Source organism: Chiloscyllium punctatum, chromosome 12, assembly GCF_047496795.1.
Source record: "Chiloscyllium punctatum isolate Juve2018m chromosome 12, sChiPun1.3, whole genome shotgun sequence".
NCBI classification, from domain to species: Eukaryota; Metazoa; Chordata; class Chondrichthyes; order Orectolobiformes; family Hemiscylliidae; genus Chiloscyllium; species Chiloscyllium punctatum.
Window position 1 is genome coordinate 43,830,660 of NC_092750.1, and position 14,515 is coordinate 43,845,174.

Sequence of the window (14,515 nt, forward strand, 5' to 3'; positions counted from 1 at the left end):
TACCTCCCAGGCTTTCCAAGAACTTACAAACTGCCTGTGACATGAGCTGTTCCACAGGTTTATCATTATCACTAACATAAGCTGACTTAGGCCATTTTTGAATGAATGCAGCTGGATGAGTCATTGTTGAGTGAATCATCCAGAGATCTCAATTCTGGCTCAGTATTCATTCCAAAATGATATAGGTTGCTTGTTGCTGCCCAGCGCAGATGATGAAAGCATTTGTCTCATCTTGCAGAGATGCACTTAGGAAGAAAAAGACCCTACAAGTGCGTAGATCTTGGAAAAACTACAATTAGAGAGAAAGATTGTCAATTTATGTGAGCCACTGCATCAGGATGTGCAGCACTAAAGATTCTGAAATGAGTAATGTAAAAGAAATAAGGTTGGAGTAACATGATGAGAATGAACTAGATTCACCTTCAATCATTTATTTAAAATATCAAATACAGGGAGAGTTGTTATTTAATCAATAAATTGTTTTCCATATATAATTTAAAAATAGGACAAAATTATTTTGTTTCTACAAAGTTATGTAATGTCTATGTGAAAATCTTTGTACTCCAGGAACACGACCTTTCTTGCAAGAGCATTTTGTTGCCAATCCCACGTTGACAACTACGTACCTGGAAAAACCACTTTACGTCTCACAGTCAGATTAACATGACCCTGCTTGGCTGCTTGTTGCATTAACTGAACAACAAGTTGGTGGGACTTTCCAACTACAGCTGTGCCATCCACACATATTAGCTCATCGCCGGAGCGTAGCCGTCCATCTGCATCAGCAGCACCCAGTGGCACGATATGGCCTATATAGATCTGAACCAAAAGGAACCAGAAAGGTTTTTCAACTCAGCATATATCAAGATCAGTCGCAATACTTTGCTCCAATCATGTTAATTGAGTAGTTCAACACAATTAATTCCCACTTTTCACAAGTAAACGCACAAGGAAAAGTAAAATAAAAGCCAAATGTAGTTCTAATAAAAGCTCATTAACAGACTGCAATCAGTTTAAAATTGAGATATTATGAGTAGTATTAAACAGAACATTCATCAATGAATCAAATATGGTATCCAACGAAGTAATGGTACTTTGGACTAAGCGTGCAGGTCTTCATCTTGAGCAGATGAAAATACTATATTTTTCTCACTGTTTAACAAAATAAAACATTGCCATTGACTCCATGCTTTTACTAGAGTGTCCAAGACAAAATACAAAAAAATATGTGGCCTACAAGAAATGTTTAATTATTTTCTAGAAGATGGGCGGTAGAAGATGAGCACAGAAAAGTAAATGGATGGAGTAATCTGTGGAAAACTGAAAATAAAAAATTATTCAAAATATTTCAGGAATTCAACGAGTTACTTCAATAGCTTGCAAAGCCAAATTCATCTAAATGATCATTTAAAACATTTACCATTTTGTGGTAGCTGCAGTGATTATACAAACGCTAGTGAGAAGACAATGTGTAATCACAGTCTGTATGTTTATGCACTGAAGAGTGAAAATTAGTTCCTCATACCCTCAACAATGAATTTTTAATGAAACAACAGATGCACAATTCAGAATTTGACACTTAAAAGCCTGCACAGCAGGAAATCTTTGTTTGACTTCTTAAAATACTGATAATCTTCAAACTGCTACAGCTACAAATTCAGCACCGTTTTAAGCTTAGAGAACTTTAACGGTTTAAAGTTCTTAATGTCAATTTAGCTAATGTCGAAAACTTTTTGCATGCGAGAGTAACTTTTATTAGCTGATGCGCTGAGAGTAGGGCTAGGTGGCTGCAGTGAGTGACCGGTGGCTCATTGTGCTGTTTTACAATGAAACTGTGCATCCAAAGTCATGGATAGGGTTCTCCACCTGATGACATTTCCCCAATTGGGGAAACTGATGCTATACTGATGGGGTGGAGGGCAGGAGCGATCACCGTGTGCTTCAGGAAGGGGTTCTACTGGTAAGGGAGTTTGTGGAGCTGGGAGGAGGAAGTCCTTCCCCCCTTGCCCCACTCCCCAAGGGTATGGAAACTCTGTCTGGCTACAGAGAAATGTGGCAAAGCAATGGGTTCCAAACCTCGTCAAAAGAGGAGATCTCAAGAATTGAATTTACAAAAAATATGGTGAAATATTCAGAGTTTTATTAAAGAAAGATAAGTTTATCTTTCCTCTATTCTAAAGTTTAAGAAAAAAAATTAATAGCGTCGAATAATTTTACTTTCCTCAATCTGCAATCATCAAATTTTATAAAGAAAATGACAATGTATTATTAGTAAAGCCACTGAACTTAAAGCAATCGATGCTGCTGTTCGTATGCACAGTTACAGACAAATCCAAACTAATTTACACTCTTGTATAGCTGGGTTCATGCGCATTTCTAAGTTAAAAGAAAGAATAAGCACAACTTATGGAACTTAGTGGAGATGTTCCTGATGCTATCAGAGCAGGCAAGTATGCCAAAGCTGGATTAGTGGTGCTGGAAGAGCACAGCAGTTCAGGCAGCATCCAACGAGCAGCGAAATCAACGTTTCGGGCAAAAGCCCTTCATCAGGAATATTCCTGATGAAGGGCTTTTGCACGAAACGTTGATTTCGCTGTTCGTTGGATGCTGCCTGAACTACTGTGCTCTTCCAGCACCACTAATCCAGTATTTGATTTTCAGCATCTGCAGTCATTGTTTTTACCAGGTATGCCAAAGCTGGCATTCAGGAAGGTACCAAATTTCATTCAAAGCAAGTGAATAAGTTTTGTTACTATCTAAAGGGAAGGAAAGTGACTTATTAATTTGAGGTATTCCTTTCTTCTGTAAGGCTGGCCACTAAAACTGGAAAATGAATTCAATTTATTGTGTGATAAAATGAATTCAACACCGTTTATCTCCATAAGCTCAGCATATGTCACAGACACTACTGAATTTACCAAAGCTGCATCAAAATCTAATGCACAATTAATAATTTGTGTACCACTTCTGTAATTTTAAAAGGGGAAGTATGCCTTTGTTTCACATAGGTTCAATATAGAAACAGGGTAAATCTTAATTTCCCAAATGTAGCATTATAAATAAGAGCAATAGCAGCCAACTTTAATTACTCACTGGCTCTCCAGGCTCATTTCCACCAAGTATCCTAAAACCAAATCCAGTTTCTTTTCTCCAGAGGAAAATATCTTGTTCTTGATAATCAGGAACTGTGGAAAAGCATATAGATGTCATATCACTAAACATGTGTGAAGAACATAATGAAGGTCAATTGGTTTTCATTAACAACTGGACAGAGACAGTATTTTGTTTGCCGCACTGACAGTTTTAAGAGCTTTAGAATGGTTCAGCAAATGGCACTATCAAGTTAAAGGCTTCCACTGTTAGAATCAGTGTCACCATCCCCAATTGATTTTAGGTTTAAATCACAGACTGTGGTTTTAGTGTTGCAATTTACTGCAACAGCTAGGCTGTGAATCATGGCAATGTCTCCAAGTTGGCTGCAGGGTAGAAACTCAATAAGGGCATTGCTGGCAATAAATCTCTGACACTTTGACCGAACCTCACCTTTTTTCTCAGTGGTGGATAGCAGATGTCCCGTTAGAATTATACCAGGCAGAGCAAGTAAGATTATAATCTGATTGAATAGTGGCTTTTTGGAGCATTTGATAATTAATGGTTAATCTGGTTATACTGTTAGAGAAATAAAATGCCAGCTTCACATACTTCTACACTGTGCATTCAATTAGATGTTCAACTGGTTAAAAGTTAAGTGAAATCAGGACCCAATTCATTATAAACATAATGTCTGCATTGCTAGGACAGTTCTTTTATTGGTGATAATAATGCATATTCCCTTATGCTTGGTGCTGAATATCAGCAGTACTTAAATCATTTATCTGTCACCTTTCTCCAGCAAATATCCATTGAGCAATTACTACATCGGTATCATTTTATATGCATTTAACCACCTACATTACTCATCAAAACTCTGACAGTACTGTTCCTAATTAACTTGCTGACAAGGTGAATGCAAAATCAAAAAAGGAGACACAAGTGCTTAAGACAGTTTTATATAAAAAATGGATTAAATAATTGAAATTTATCCAAAGGAAGTTAACTTGATGACATCAGTAAGTTAATTGATTACCCTGCTGCTGAGCCACTTAAATCAGAATGGCTCCAGGTTTGAACTTTAGCCTGTGCAAAAGCTGGAAGGACAACATTGGACCTTAGTACCTTGAAAGTGAGGGAAGGCAAATGAAATTCAGTTAAACGCCCTCCTCCTGACTGTTATTCACTAACCACCGCTAAAAGATTTGCATACATGATTATCCACGGGTGGCACAGTGTCTCAGTGGTTAGCATTGCTGCCTCACAGCACTAGGGATCAGAGTTTAATCCCCACACTGGGACAACAGTCTGTGTGGAGTTTGAACATTCTCCTCATGTCTGCGTTGGTTTCCGCCAAGTGCTTCAGTTTCCTCCCACAGTCCAGAGATGTGCAGGTTAGATGGATTGGCCATGCTAAATTTCCCACTGTGTCCAGGGATTTGTAGGGATTACAGGGATAAGAGGGGTGGATTTGGGTGAGTTGCTCTTCGGAGGATCAGGGTGGACTCAATGGGCCAAATGTGTTTCCCACACTGTAGGGATTCTATGAATATTGCAGAAGGTCAGTATCACATATAGCTGTGGTGCTTCCGCTAGTTAAATAGCTGACTGACGGCAGTGTTAATAAGTTTTAAAGGGTTTTGGGGTAATGTGGGGAAAAGGCATTGAAGTGTTCAATCAGCCACCATCATATTAAATTGTGCAGCACATCCAATGGACTGAATGGTCCTATTTTCTGTTAGGAGATTTTCAACACCTCTTTTACTAAACACCATATAATTTACTGTTTTCTTATAGTGGATTACTTTTCCTCTCAGTTTCTTCAATTTTTGTTATATTTTATCCTTTCACCTTTATCAACCTCTCCCAATCCTATTAACAAATTGGAGGGACAACATATAAACCTTCAAGGAAGGAAAATACTGAGATAATAATTGTAGTCTCTAACATACAAATTCCTTATGTGATGATAAAAAACTGACCAAATATTGCGATAAAACAAATATATGAGAATTATACATAAAGTAGGAACAAGGAAAAGCAAGTCAAATAAGAATACAATTTTACAAGAAGAAAATCAAATATACCTCAAGAAGATTAAATGCTCAACAGATGCAGCAACATAGCAATGGTAGGAGAATAACATAAAATTAGGGTACTAAATGCAAAATAAGGATTTTCTTCAAAAAGTAAGGAAATGAATCACATCTCATGCTTAATATTCCCAATGTGGATGGTGAAATTCCACAATTTGACTGTGAAGAAACACAATCAATGAGCGTTGGAAATTTGCCACCCATCGTAGGCCTTTGGTTTATTTATTGGTTCACCTAGCTGTGCTGCACCTCCACTTTACCAACCATCTAAATGATTATTTCTATGTGGTGCCACTGGCCATTAAAAACTTCATTCACATTCATATGATTTATGAGTAGCCTTCCTGCAGGAAATGATCAGTGTAGCAGGATTACAAATCACATTTACCAATCAAATCCATCAAAAAAAAATGTTTGGCTGCTAATATGTTAATTGAAGCAACTAATAACACAACTTAAATGCATTTAGAAGATCACTACTGCAATTATCATTGTCACTTTTTTTTAACAGCAGTTAAATGTCTTGTATTGTACGTATAATTAATAACTCTCTATCAGTAATGCTATGATGATTAAAACTTAAAGTTTGTTTGAAGTATACTTTTTTTTGGACACCACATGCGATTCTGTTACCATTCATATGTAATTGACACACAACTGGCATTAGTTTGTCTGCAGCAAATGACACTGCTGGGAGTTCCAATATATTCCTGTTCTCTCAGCAGCTTTCAACATATTCCCTTTTGCTTCATCTGAACCTTGAACAATTATCACAAATGCATAAAAGTTCTTGTTTGCATTAGGAGATGACAAAAAGTTAAAGACTCTTTGAATCACATAATCATACTGAGATTCCCCCTGGGGTTAAAAGTTAACCTTAGGGATTAATCCACTACTGTCACACAAAGGTCTTTTCCCTGTGTATATCAAACATTCCTTCTCAATTCCTGGAGTGTGTTCCTAATGTACTGGATTTTTTATTTCACGACATGAGTAGATTACAGTGTAAAAATTAAAATGCTTATAATGATGATATCAATATATGTCTCTCGGTGTCTTGGTATTTCAGAACACTAGCACACCGCATTATGAAGTGTCATTCTCCACAGGAAAATCTTTCTCAAACTGCTCTTGCACAGCTGCATCAGAGGTAGAAGAATGTCAACATCCCATCAGTAGTTTTCCTGCTTTTTGGTTGCAATTAGCACAAGATATAAGAACACAGAATAAATATATTTTTAATTCAAATTTATAAATGGAGAGTGTGCAATAAAGGATCATGAATTGATCATTTGTGTGAAAAAAAAGGCTTGGTCAAACAATATGCGAGTGACATCATCTGCAAAACTCTTGTATTTTAGAAGATTATGTTGATTGGGTTAGATTACATAGGTTGCAAGGAGCCTTAATGGAGCATTAAAACATCAGTATGAACCAGCTAGGCAAAAAAGGCCCATGTTCCACTGCCAGGTTCTATCCAATTCTCTGTTTATTATTTATGATGTGTAACTAACATTTATTTGGTACGAATTTAGCATAAAATGGCTTCAATGACCAGGTGCAATGAAAAGACCAAGTATTTAGCCAAACTGTAGTTTTAACCAATTACATAGGGCATCTGTTCACAATTCTTGACTTGTAGCCCAGAATGAAAATTATATACAACACTATATTGACACAGCCTGCTGTAATATGCGGTTTACAATATGTTACTATACTCCACACAACTATTTCTAGCAAATATTTCTAACATTTTTCCCAGGATTTTAATTGAATACAGAAGTGAAAAAAGGGATTGGTTTTGAAATAGAGGTGTCAGACTAAAGATGGGATCTATTCTTGCTGCTGCTGAATTGCCGTAGCTCTTTCTAAATTGCTTTATCCAAAAGCTTTTTTTGCAATGCAATTTGGCAGAGTAACACTTTTAATGTTTCTTGCAATCATTTCGATGGACATTGTTAAAGACGATGTCACAGGAATATTACATACTTACCGTCAGTAACAGTGTGATACATTCAGTGGAATCCAAATCTGTTTTAGTCAGTAAAACAATTAGATGTTTGAGTTAAAGGTCAGCGTGAAAATATTAAATAGCTCATTGCTGAGATGCAGACCTTTTCAGTTTTAGGGACAGTTTGAGGTAACATTTTCATTTTAACATCTAGTTATACCAATGAATTCAGTGAGTCAAATAAAAACTAATACTGACTTGCAAATGACAAACTTTATTTTGTGTACTTATTAACATTGCACTTGTGATGAAAGGATGCAGGCTTTAAATTTCTCATTGTACTTACGTCTACTTTCATACATGCTTCTCGACTGAGCCCAAATTTTAAAAGGATCCGGTTTCCTTTGCACAGAACTATCTGCTTGATCCAGTGCTGGTGCCTCGTTTGAAGGGTAGTCTGGAAGCCCAGGGGCGCCCAGGACTGGTGAAGCAGTGTGCGCGCTCCGCTGGCTAGAGACACTGTGCTGGGAGCTATTCTGACTGTCCTTCCTTTCCAGTGCCTGCTGCAATTATTCAAGAGAACAGAAGGTCATTCCAGCTTTTCAGTGAGTGTTAGCGATCAATACAATGCTCCCATTTTGAAAAAAAAGTCTCTCCTCAAAGTTCAGTTGTTTACTGCAGCTGGGTACTTTACAGCAGCCCATCATTAAAACTGTCCAACACATTGAAAAGGGAGCTATGAGAATTTTGCCCAGTAGAGCACAACATTTCCAACCTTTGTAAAGCAAATAATGCATTTTATATCAGACTCAAAAAATAAATAATAGGAGACTGCTTTCTTTAAACGAAGGTAAGGTAACCATAAAAAAATTAGAAAACACACTGTAAGCGAACATATTGCTTGCACACAGATATATTCTGCCAAAGGGTAAATTTATTTGAAACTGACAAACAGGCACATGAAGGCTGACATTTCTATGATTTGATAGCAAATGCAACCACATTTCCCCTTCATGGGTCTAATACATTTTGACAATGCAAGGGCCTGAAGTTACTTAAATGTGACTTTAATCAGCGTTGCCTTGCAACCATTACAAGTGCATTAATTATCTATTTTAGGAACTCCTTGGTTAAGAGGGGAAAATACATAATCTAGAATTGAGAAAAAAAAAATTATTGCTGATCGGTCTCAGCTTCTGCATTTTACACTAAATGTCAGTTTGATCAGCTATTTCAGCCAAACAAAAATGGCACATTCATAGATAATTCATATTCACACAGCTCCGTAACGCACAAAAAAAATCATAATTAGAAGAATGAACGAGGAGATCAACAATTATGCAGATTACAAACATATTCTTAAGTACACAGATCCAGATACCCTGTACTGTACTTACTGACTTAGGGCTTTTCTTAGGTGGCAGTCCTGTAAAATAGCAAAACAAGAACACACATTCAGAAGCACTGCAATAACACAACTTAAAAAAAAAATAGGAAATCCTGTAAATCTGTGTTGTGAGCATATAGTTCTTGAACCATGATAAGTTCTGTGTCAGCCATTGTGCTCACAGTCTGATGAGATAGGTTATAGCATAATGAATCCTAGGTGCATTGGTAATGCTGACTTGTGAATCTGCAGCCTTGAGGCTAGCGGTATAAACAAATCTGCATGTCCTAAGAAATGAAATTCTGCAAGCTGAAGCAAAACACAGTTTCCACAGCTCCAGTTATGGGAAACCCGTAAGAGCAGACTAAAAGGAACCTTAGCGTTCCCATTCAAACAGAAGGATTTCAAGAATGTTTTATTTGCTTCTCTACTTACATCACTTCCAGTCATTTTTCATTCATAAAGTTGTACAAATAGAGCAACATTCATAGGTTTATAGATACCCAACTATGACCACATCTCATAAATGTATATGGAATGGCAGTTCAATAAAGCTCTGCATTTCTCTAACCTCTTCTGGTAGTTATGTCACATAAAAATATGAATGTTTAGATTGCGTTCATAACGTTCACAAAGAAAAACATTTGTATTGATTATTATGAACCTGTTCCTATTTCCTAATGTTGCCTGCAAAATGAGCCACCTGCAAGGAGGAATCAATTATTCCTCTCAGCAATAATGCTTCTCTATGGCTGCTGCCAGCAAGAGGTGCTGCTCTTTTTAGAGGGACAGGTCTCCTCTATAGCTCTGACATGAAATGTCCATCCAACAACTAGGCTAGCATTATGTGCATCTTGCAAAGTGTATGAAAGATGCTCAATATAAAATGCTATTGAAGATAGAACTTAGTATTCAGATTCTTGCTTTTTATTAAAGTATGCACCCTCCTTTCTCATTTCTGCAAACAAACTACTGAAAGCCAACTCTAACTCATTTTATATATTGCCAAAAACACAGAAGTTTTCAGATATAGAGCTTGACAGGATTTCACTTGATTCCATAGCTTGGAATTTACAGAAATCGAGTCATTACCACGTTGAATTGTACCAGTATGTAATTCACAGCATCACTCAGACGCATGCACTAAATATAATTTATCTATGCTATTAAAAGGATGATTGGAACAGCTGGAAGCCTGATTTAAAATGTTATTTAGTTACAGGTATTTGACAATCCACATAAAGTCTATAAATCATTCCTATCCTGACTGCTGTCTATGAATGTATTTTATCTCGTAATAAATTATGAGATTAATGAGGCAGAATTTTGACAGGACATGTGGTTTTTATCTCTTTCCCCACAGCCACTGTATATACTTCATACTGGTCCCAACATTAAGAGATCAGGATTCTAGGCCTCTCTCAATGTGTGAACTGTGTTGAATGCTCGAGTAGGCACGTTCTCGACTCAATTGCCTGTTGATCTCTCCCTAATCTTTAAACATGTCCATTTTTCTCTATCTTCTGCAAAGTTCTGTTTGAAAAAAAAGTCTGAAGAAAATTTCTTATTTATTACTCCAACATACGACCCCACAAACTGCTGCCACCTGTCTTTCCTCTTACATACTGGTGTCAGCCGTCTAGCACCTTGCTTTTTTGTAGGTCTTCCTTTCAGGGCAGACAGCTAGTCCAGTCTGGTCACATTCACTAACTCCTACAAGTTTTCAGCAAGGGTTCTGCATGTCAATCGTGAGTGAAAATCACAGCTGACGTTTCCCCTCTTTGTCCAAGGAGACGGATGCAAACCGAAACAACCTGAACGTTGTGTTAACTTAGAAGGGCAGTTGAACACTGGACTCCAGAATTGGCTTCCTTTGCAGAGGGGCTAAGCTCTCTATCCTTAATAAAAGTAAATACAAATTTAAAAGGTAGAGTCAAAGAATATCTATCTGCCTCGAACAATTTTATCATACGCACACATCACATTGGATATCACTGAAATTGTAACTGGTACAAATCAACATCAGTTGCTTAAATATTGATGCACTATTTTTGACTGCACTGCAAAGATACATCATTTTATAATAGTTCACGGTGTCTGATCTTTCTCATACTAGTGACAAGCTGATTAGTCACTACTGGAGTGCAGCAGAGCTCGGGTTAAACCAAAAAGCACCAAACACAGCAGACAGAATATTGGACCATTTAAGGTAAAATTATCACATTTGCGGCATCCACTAGACAAATGTCAAGACAGATAAAGACTCAATGTGATAGCAGCATGAGAACTGTGGTCTCCAGCAGACTGCTCCATCTGTCAGTGCTGGCATCAAAAAACACTATACTACCCACTTATGGTGCTCCTGGCCAAGTGGCTTTATTCTCACCACTTCAAGTCTGCGTTTGTGATTTGCCTATCAAAACCTGCTTCTTTCCACTCTCCTCAGACTTTTCACTTCCCTTCCTCTCTTGTGACTGCAAATCCTGCTGAGATATAATTCCATTGAAAGCTTCATGTTCTGTCACTTAAGAGTTTATTCTTTGAGATTGGAATTTAGGAAAAATGAGATCCACCACATTTGATCTCAGTTCTGTTGTCCCACATATGCACACAGCCAGCTCACCAACCCACAACAGCTCATAGTTCTTCGCTATAACTGTGAGCTATCGTGGCTAATTGAAGCCCTCAGTGTACAAAGAACAAAGAAAAGAAAATTTACAGCCCAGGAACAGGCCCTTCGGCCCTCCAAGCCTGAGCCGATTCAAATGTACTGTCTAAACCTGTCAATCAATTCCTAAGCATCTGTATCCCTCTGCTCCATACCTACTCATGCATCTGCCCAGATGCATCTTAGATGAATCTACTGTGCCTGCCTCTACCACCTCAGCTGGCAACGCGTTCCAAACGCCCACCACCCTCTGTGTGAAGTACTTGCCGCGTGTATCCCCCTTAAACTTTCCCCCTCTCATCTTGAAAGTGTGACCTCTCATTATTGAATCCTTCACCCTGGGAAAAAGCTTGTCTTTATCCACCCTGTCTCCACCCTTCATGGTTTTGTAAACCTCAATCAGGTCCCCGCTCAATCTCCTTTTTTCTAATAAAAACAATCTGAACCTACTCAACCTCTTTTCACAGCTAGCACCTTCCATACCAGGCAACATCCTCGTAAACCTTCTCTGTACCCTCTCCAAAGCATCCACACCCTTTTGATAATGTGGCGACCAGAACTGTACACAGTATTCTAAATGCAGTCGAACCAATGTCTTGTACAATTTTAACATGACTTGCCAGCTCTTATACTCAATACCCCATCCAGTGAAGGCAAGCATACTATATGCCTCCTTGACCACTCTATCCACCTGTGCAGCAACCTTCAGGGTACAATCGACCTGCACTCCCAGATATCTCTGTCTATCAACTTTTCCCAAGGCTCTTCCATTCATTGTACAATTCGCTCTAGAATTAGTCTTGCCTAAATGCATCACCTCACATTTGTCTGGATTGAAAACCATCTGCTACTTTTCTGCCCAACTCTCCAGTCTATCTATATCCTCCTGTGTTCTCTGATAGTCCCTTATGCTTTCTGGTATTTTACCAATCTTCATGTCATCTGCAAACTTGCTGATCATACCAACAGTGCCCTCTTCCAGATCATTTATGTACATTACAAACAACAGTGGCTCAACACTGACCCCTGTGGAAACCACTGGTCACCTTTCTCCATTTTGAGAAACTCCCTTCAACTACTACTCTGTCTCCTGTTGCTCAACCAGTTCCTTATCCACCTAGCTAGAACACCCTGCACACCATGTGACTTCACGTTCTCCATTGGTCTACCATGGGAAACCTTATCAAATGCCTTACTATGTATATGTATATGACATCAACAGCTCTTCATCTATCAACTTGGTCACTTCCTCGAAGAACTCTATTAAGTTGGTAAGGCACAATCTCCCCCGCACAAAATCATGTTTCCTATCATTGATAAGCCCATTCTTTTCTAAGTATAAATAGATCCTATCCCTCAGTACCTTCTCCAGCAACTTTCCCACCACCGTCAGGTTCACTGGTCTGTAGTTACCCAGAATATCCCTACTTCCCTTCTTGTACAGGGGGACAACATTAGCAATTCTCCATTCCTCTAGCATCTCACCTGTATTTGTGGACTTCCCTTCAAATAGCTGTGTCCAATCCACATTTCCAAGCTCCTGCCTAATTTTGATATAATTGGCCTTGGCCCAATTAAGTACGCTTCCCTTAGGACCACTCTCTTCTTTATCTAAGAGTATTCTAAAACTCTCAGAATTGTGGTCACTGTTCCCAAAGGAAACCCCCACCGCAACTTCTACCACCTGCCCTGGCTCGTTCCCCAGTACCAGATCCAATATGGTCCCTTCCCTCGTCGGACTATTGACACACTGCTCTAGAAAACTTTCCTGGACACTTCTTACAAATTCTACCCTGACGCTAAGTGTATCCCAGTCAATGCTGGGAAAATTAAAATCTCCCATTACCACTATCCTATTGCCTGTACATCTTTCCATAATTTGTTTAGCTATTTGTTCTTTTACCTCACACTCACTGTTGGAAGGCCTGTAATACAGCCTCAACAATGTAACTGCACCCTTCTTATTTCTCAGCTCTATTCATAATGCCTCACTACCCAAGACCTCCATAGTATGCTCCTTTAGCACAGCCATGATATCGTCCCTGACCAGCAATGCAACTCCACCACCCCCACACAACTTTTTACTCCCCTCCCTGTCCTGTCTGAAGTGTCTATATCCTGGAAAATTTAGTTACCAATCATCATGGGATTGGCTTAATCAGAGATTAAGGAATCGATTTGTGGTCATCATTAAACTCCTAATTCTAGATTTTTACTGAATTCAAATTCCACCATCTGTCATGGCAAGATTTGAACCAGCTTCCCCTGAACATTAACTGGATCTCTGAATTAACGGTCCAGCAATAATACCATTAGGCTATTGCCTCCTCCCATAATAATTGCAGTAGTTTGAGGCACAATTCATCATGAGTGGTGACTTGCAGCATTGTGTATATGATGCCACAAGCTATTCCAGAAAAGTCTAGTTAATAGCTGCACTAGTTACTTATCAATTAAAGAGAAGACAGACAGGAAAAGAAAGAGTATTATTGCGCATGTGCACCATACAATGTTAATATGAAAGTATATTCATTCCCACTATGAAGTACACTTCCCCCGCCTCATTAACACTTCCCTGCGTGCAACTGGAAGATATATCACATTCGAGATACAAATAAACTTTAAAAATGGAACAGAAAACACAGCAACTACTTTGACTGGGAGATATGGAACAATCTACTTAAGAAAGAGAGTCACAAGTACTTGTGTATTTAACGAATATTAGGTTGTCGCAATCTTAAGGAGAAATGAGTACTGAGGCTTCAAATAGTTTACATTTTTCATCCATCATTTTTCTTCTGTTATCTAGATATGGATATCAAATGTTCGCTTAAAAGATGCACTAAAGACAGAGGGGTAGGCACCTGGGATTACATTGGCCAGGGATTCTACATTGGCCCCCATGGCCTTAAGTCAAACATGGGCAAGGAAACCTCCTGCTGGTCATCTTCGTGGTTGTAGACCTGCATACAACACTCCCCCCCCCCCCACCAACCTCTTTGACTGATGAATCAACCCCCCTCCATGCTGAACACCAATTGGACAGTGTAGTGGTGGTAGCAAGGGTGCAAAAAGCACTCTTGGTGACGGATTTCAATGTCCATCTCCAAGAGTGACTCAGTAGCATCACTACTGGCCAAGTCCTAAAAAACAGACCTGCTATACCAGGCCTGAGGCAAGTGGTGAGGGAAAATTCTACTTGAATTGATCTTCACCAAATGATCTTCTGCAGGTGCAGCTGTCCATGATAGTCTTGATAGGAAAGACCACTGTGCAATTCTTGTAGAGACAAAGAATCTTCATGTTGAGGACACCCTTCATCA

General features: G+C 38.7%; 1 protein-coding gene across 8 annotated transcripts in view; it reads right to left on the reverse strand.

The window, feature by feature from the left end:
- The window catches only part of magi1b (membrane associated guanylate kinase, WW and PDZ domain containing 1b), a 452,840-nt gene that overhangs the window by 47,895 nt on the left and 390,430 nt on the right, over positions 1–14,515 (reverse strand). For all 8 annotated transcript variants that reach the window (XM_072582487.1, XM_072582486.1, XM_072582485.1 and 5 more), the window contains 4 exons: positions 8,535–8,563; positions 7,484–7,700; positions 3,094–3,185; positions 627–819 (listed from right to left, as the gene is read on the reverse strand). In XM_072582487.1, coding sequence (XP_072438588.1) covers positions 627–819; positions 3,094–3,185; positions 7,484–7,700; positions 8,535–8,563 — 531 coding nt within the window. The remainder of the gene's footprint in view (positions 1–626; positions 820–3,093; positions 3,186–7,483; positions 7,701–8,534; positions 8,564–14,515) is intronic.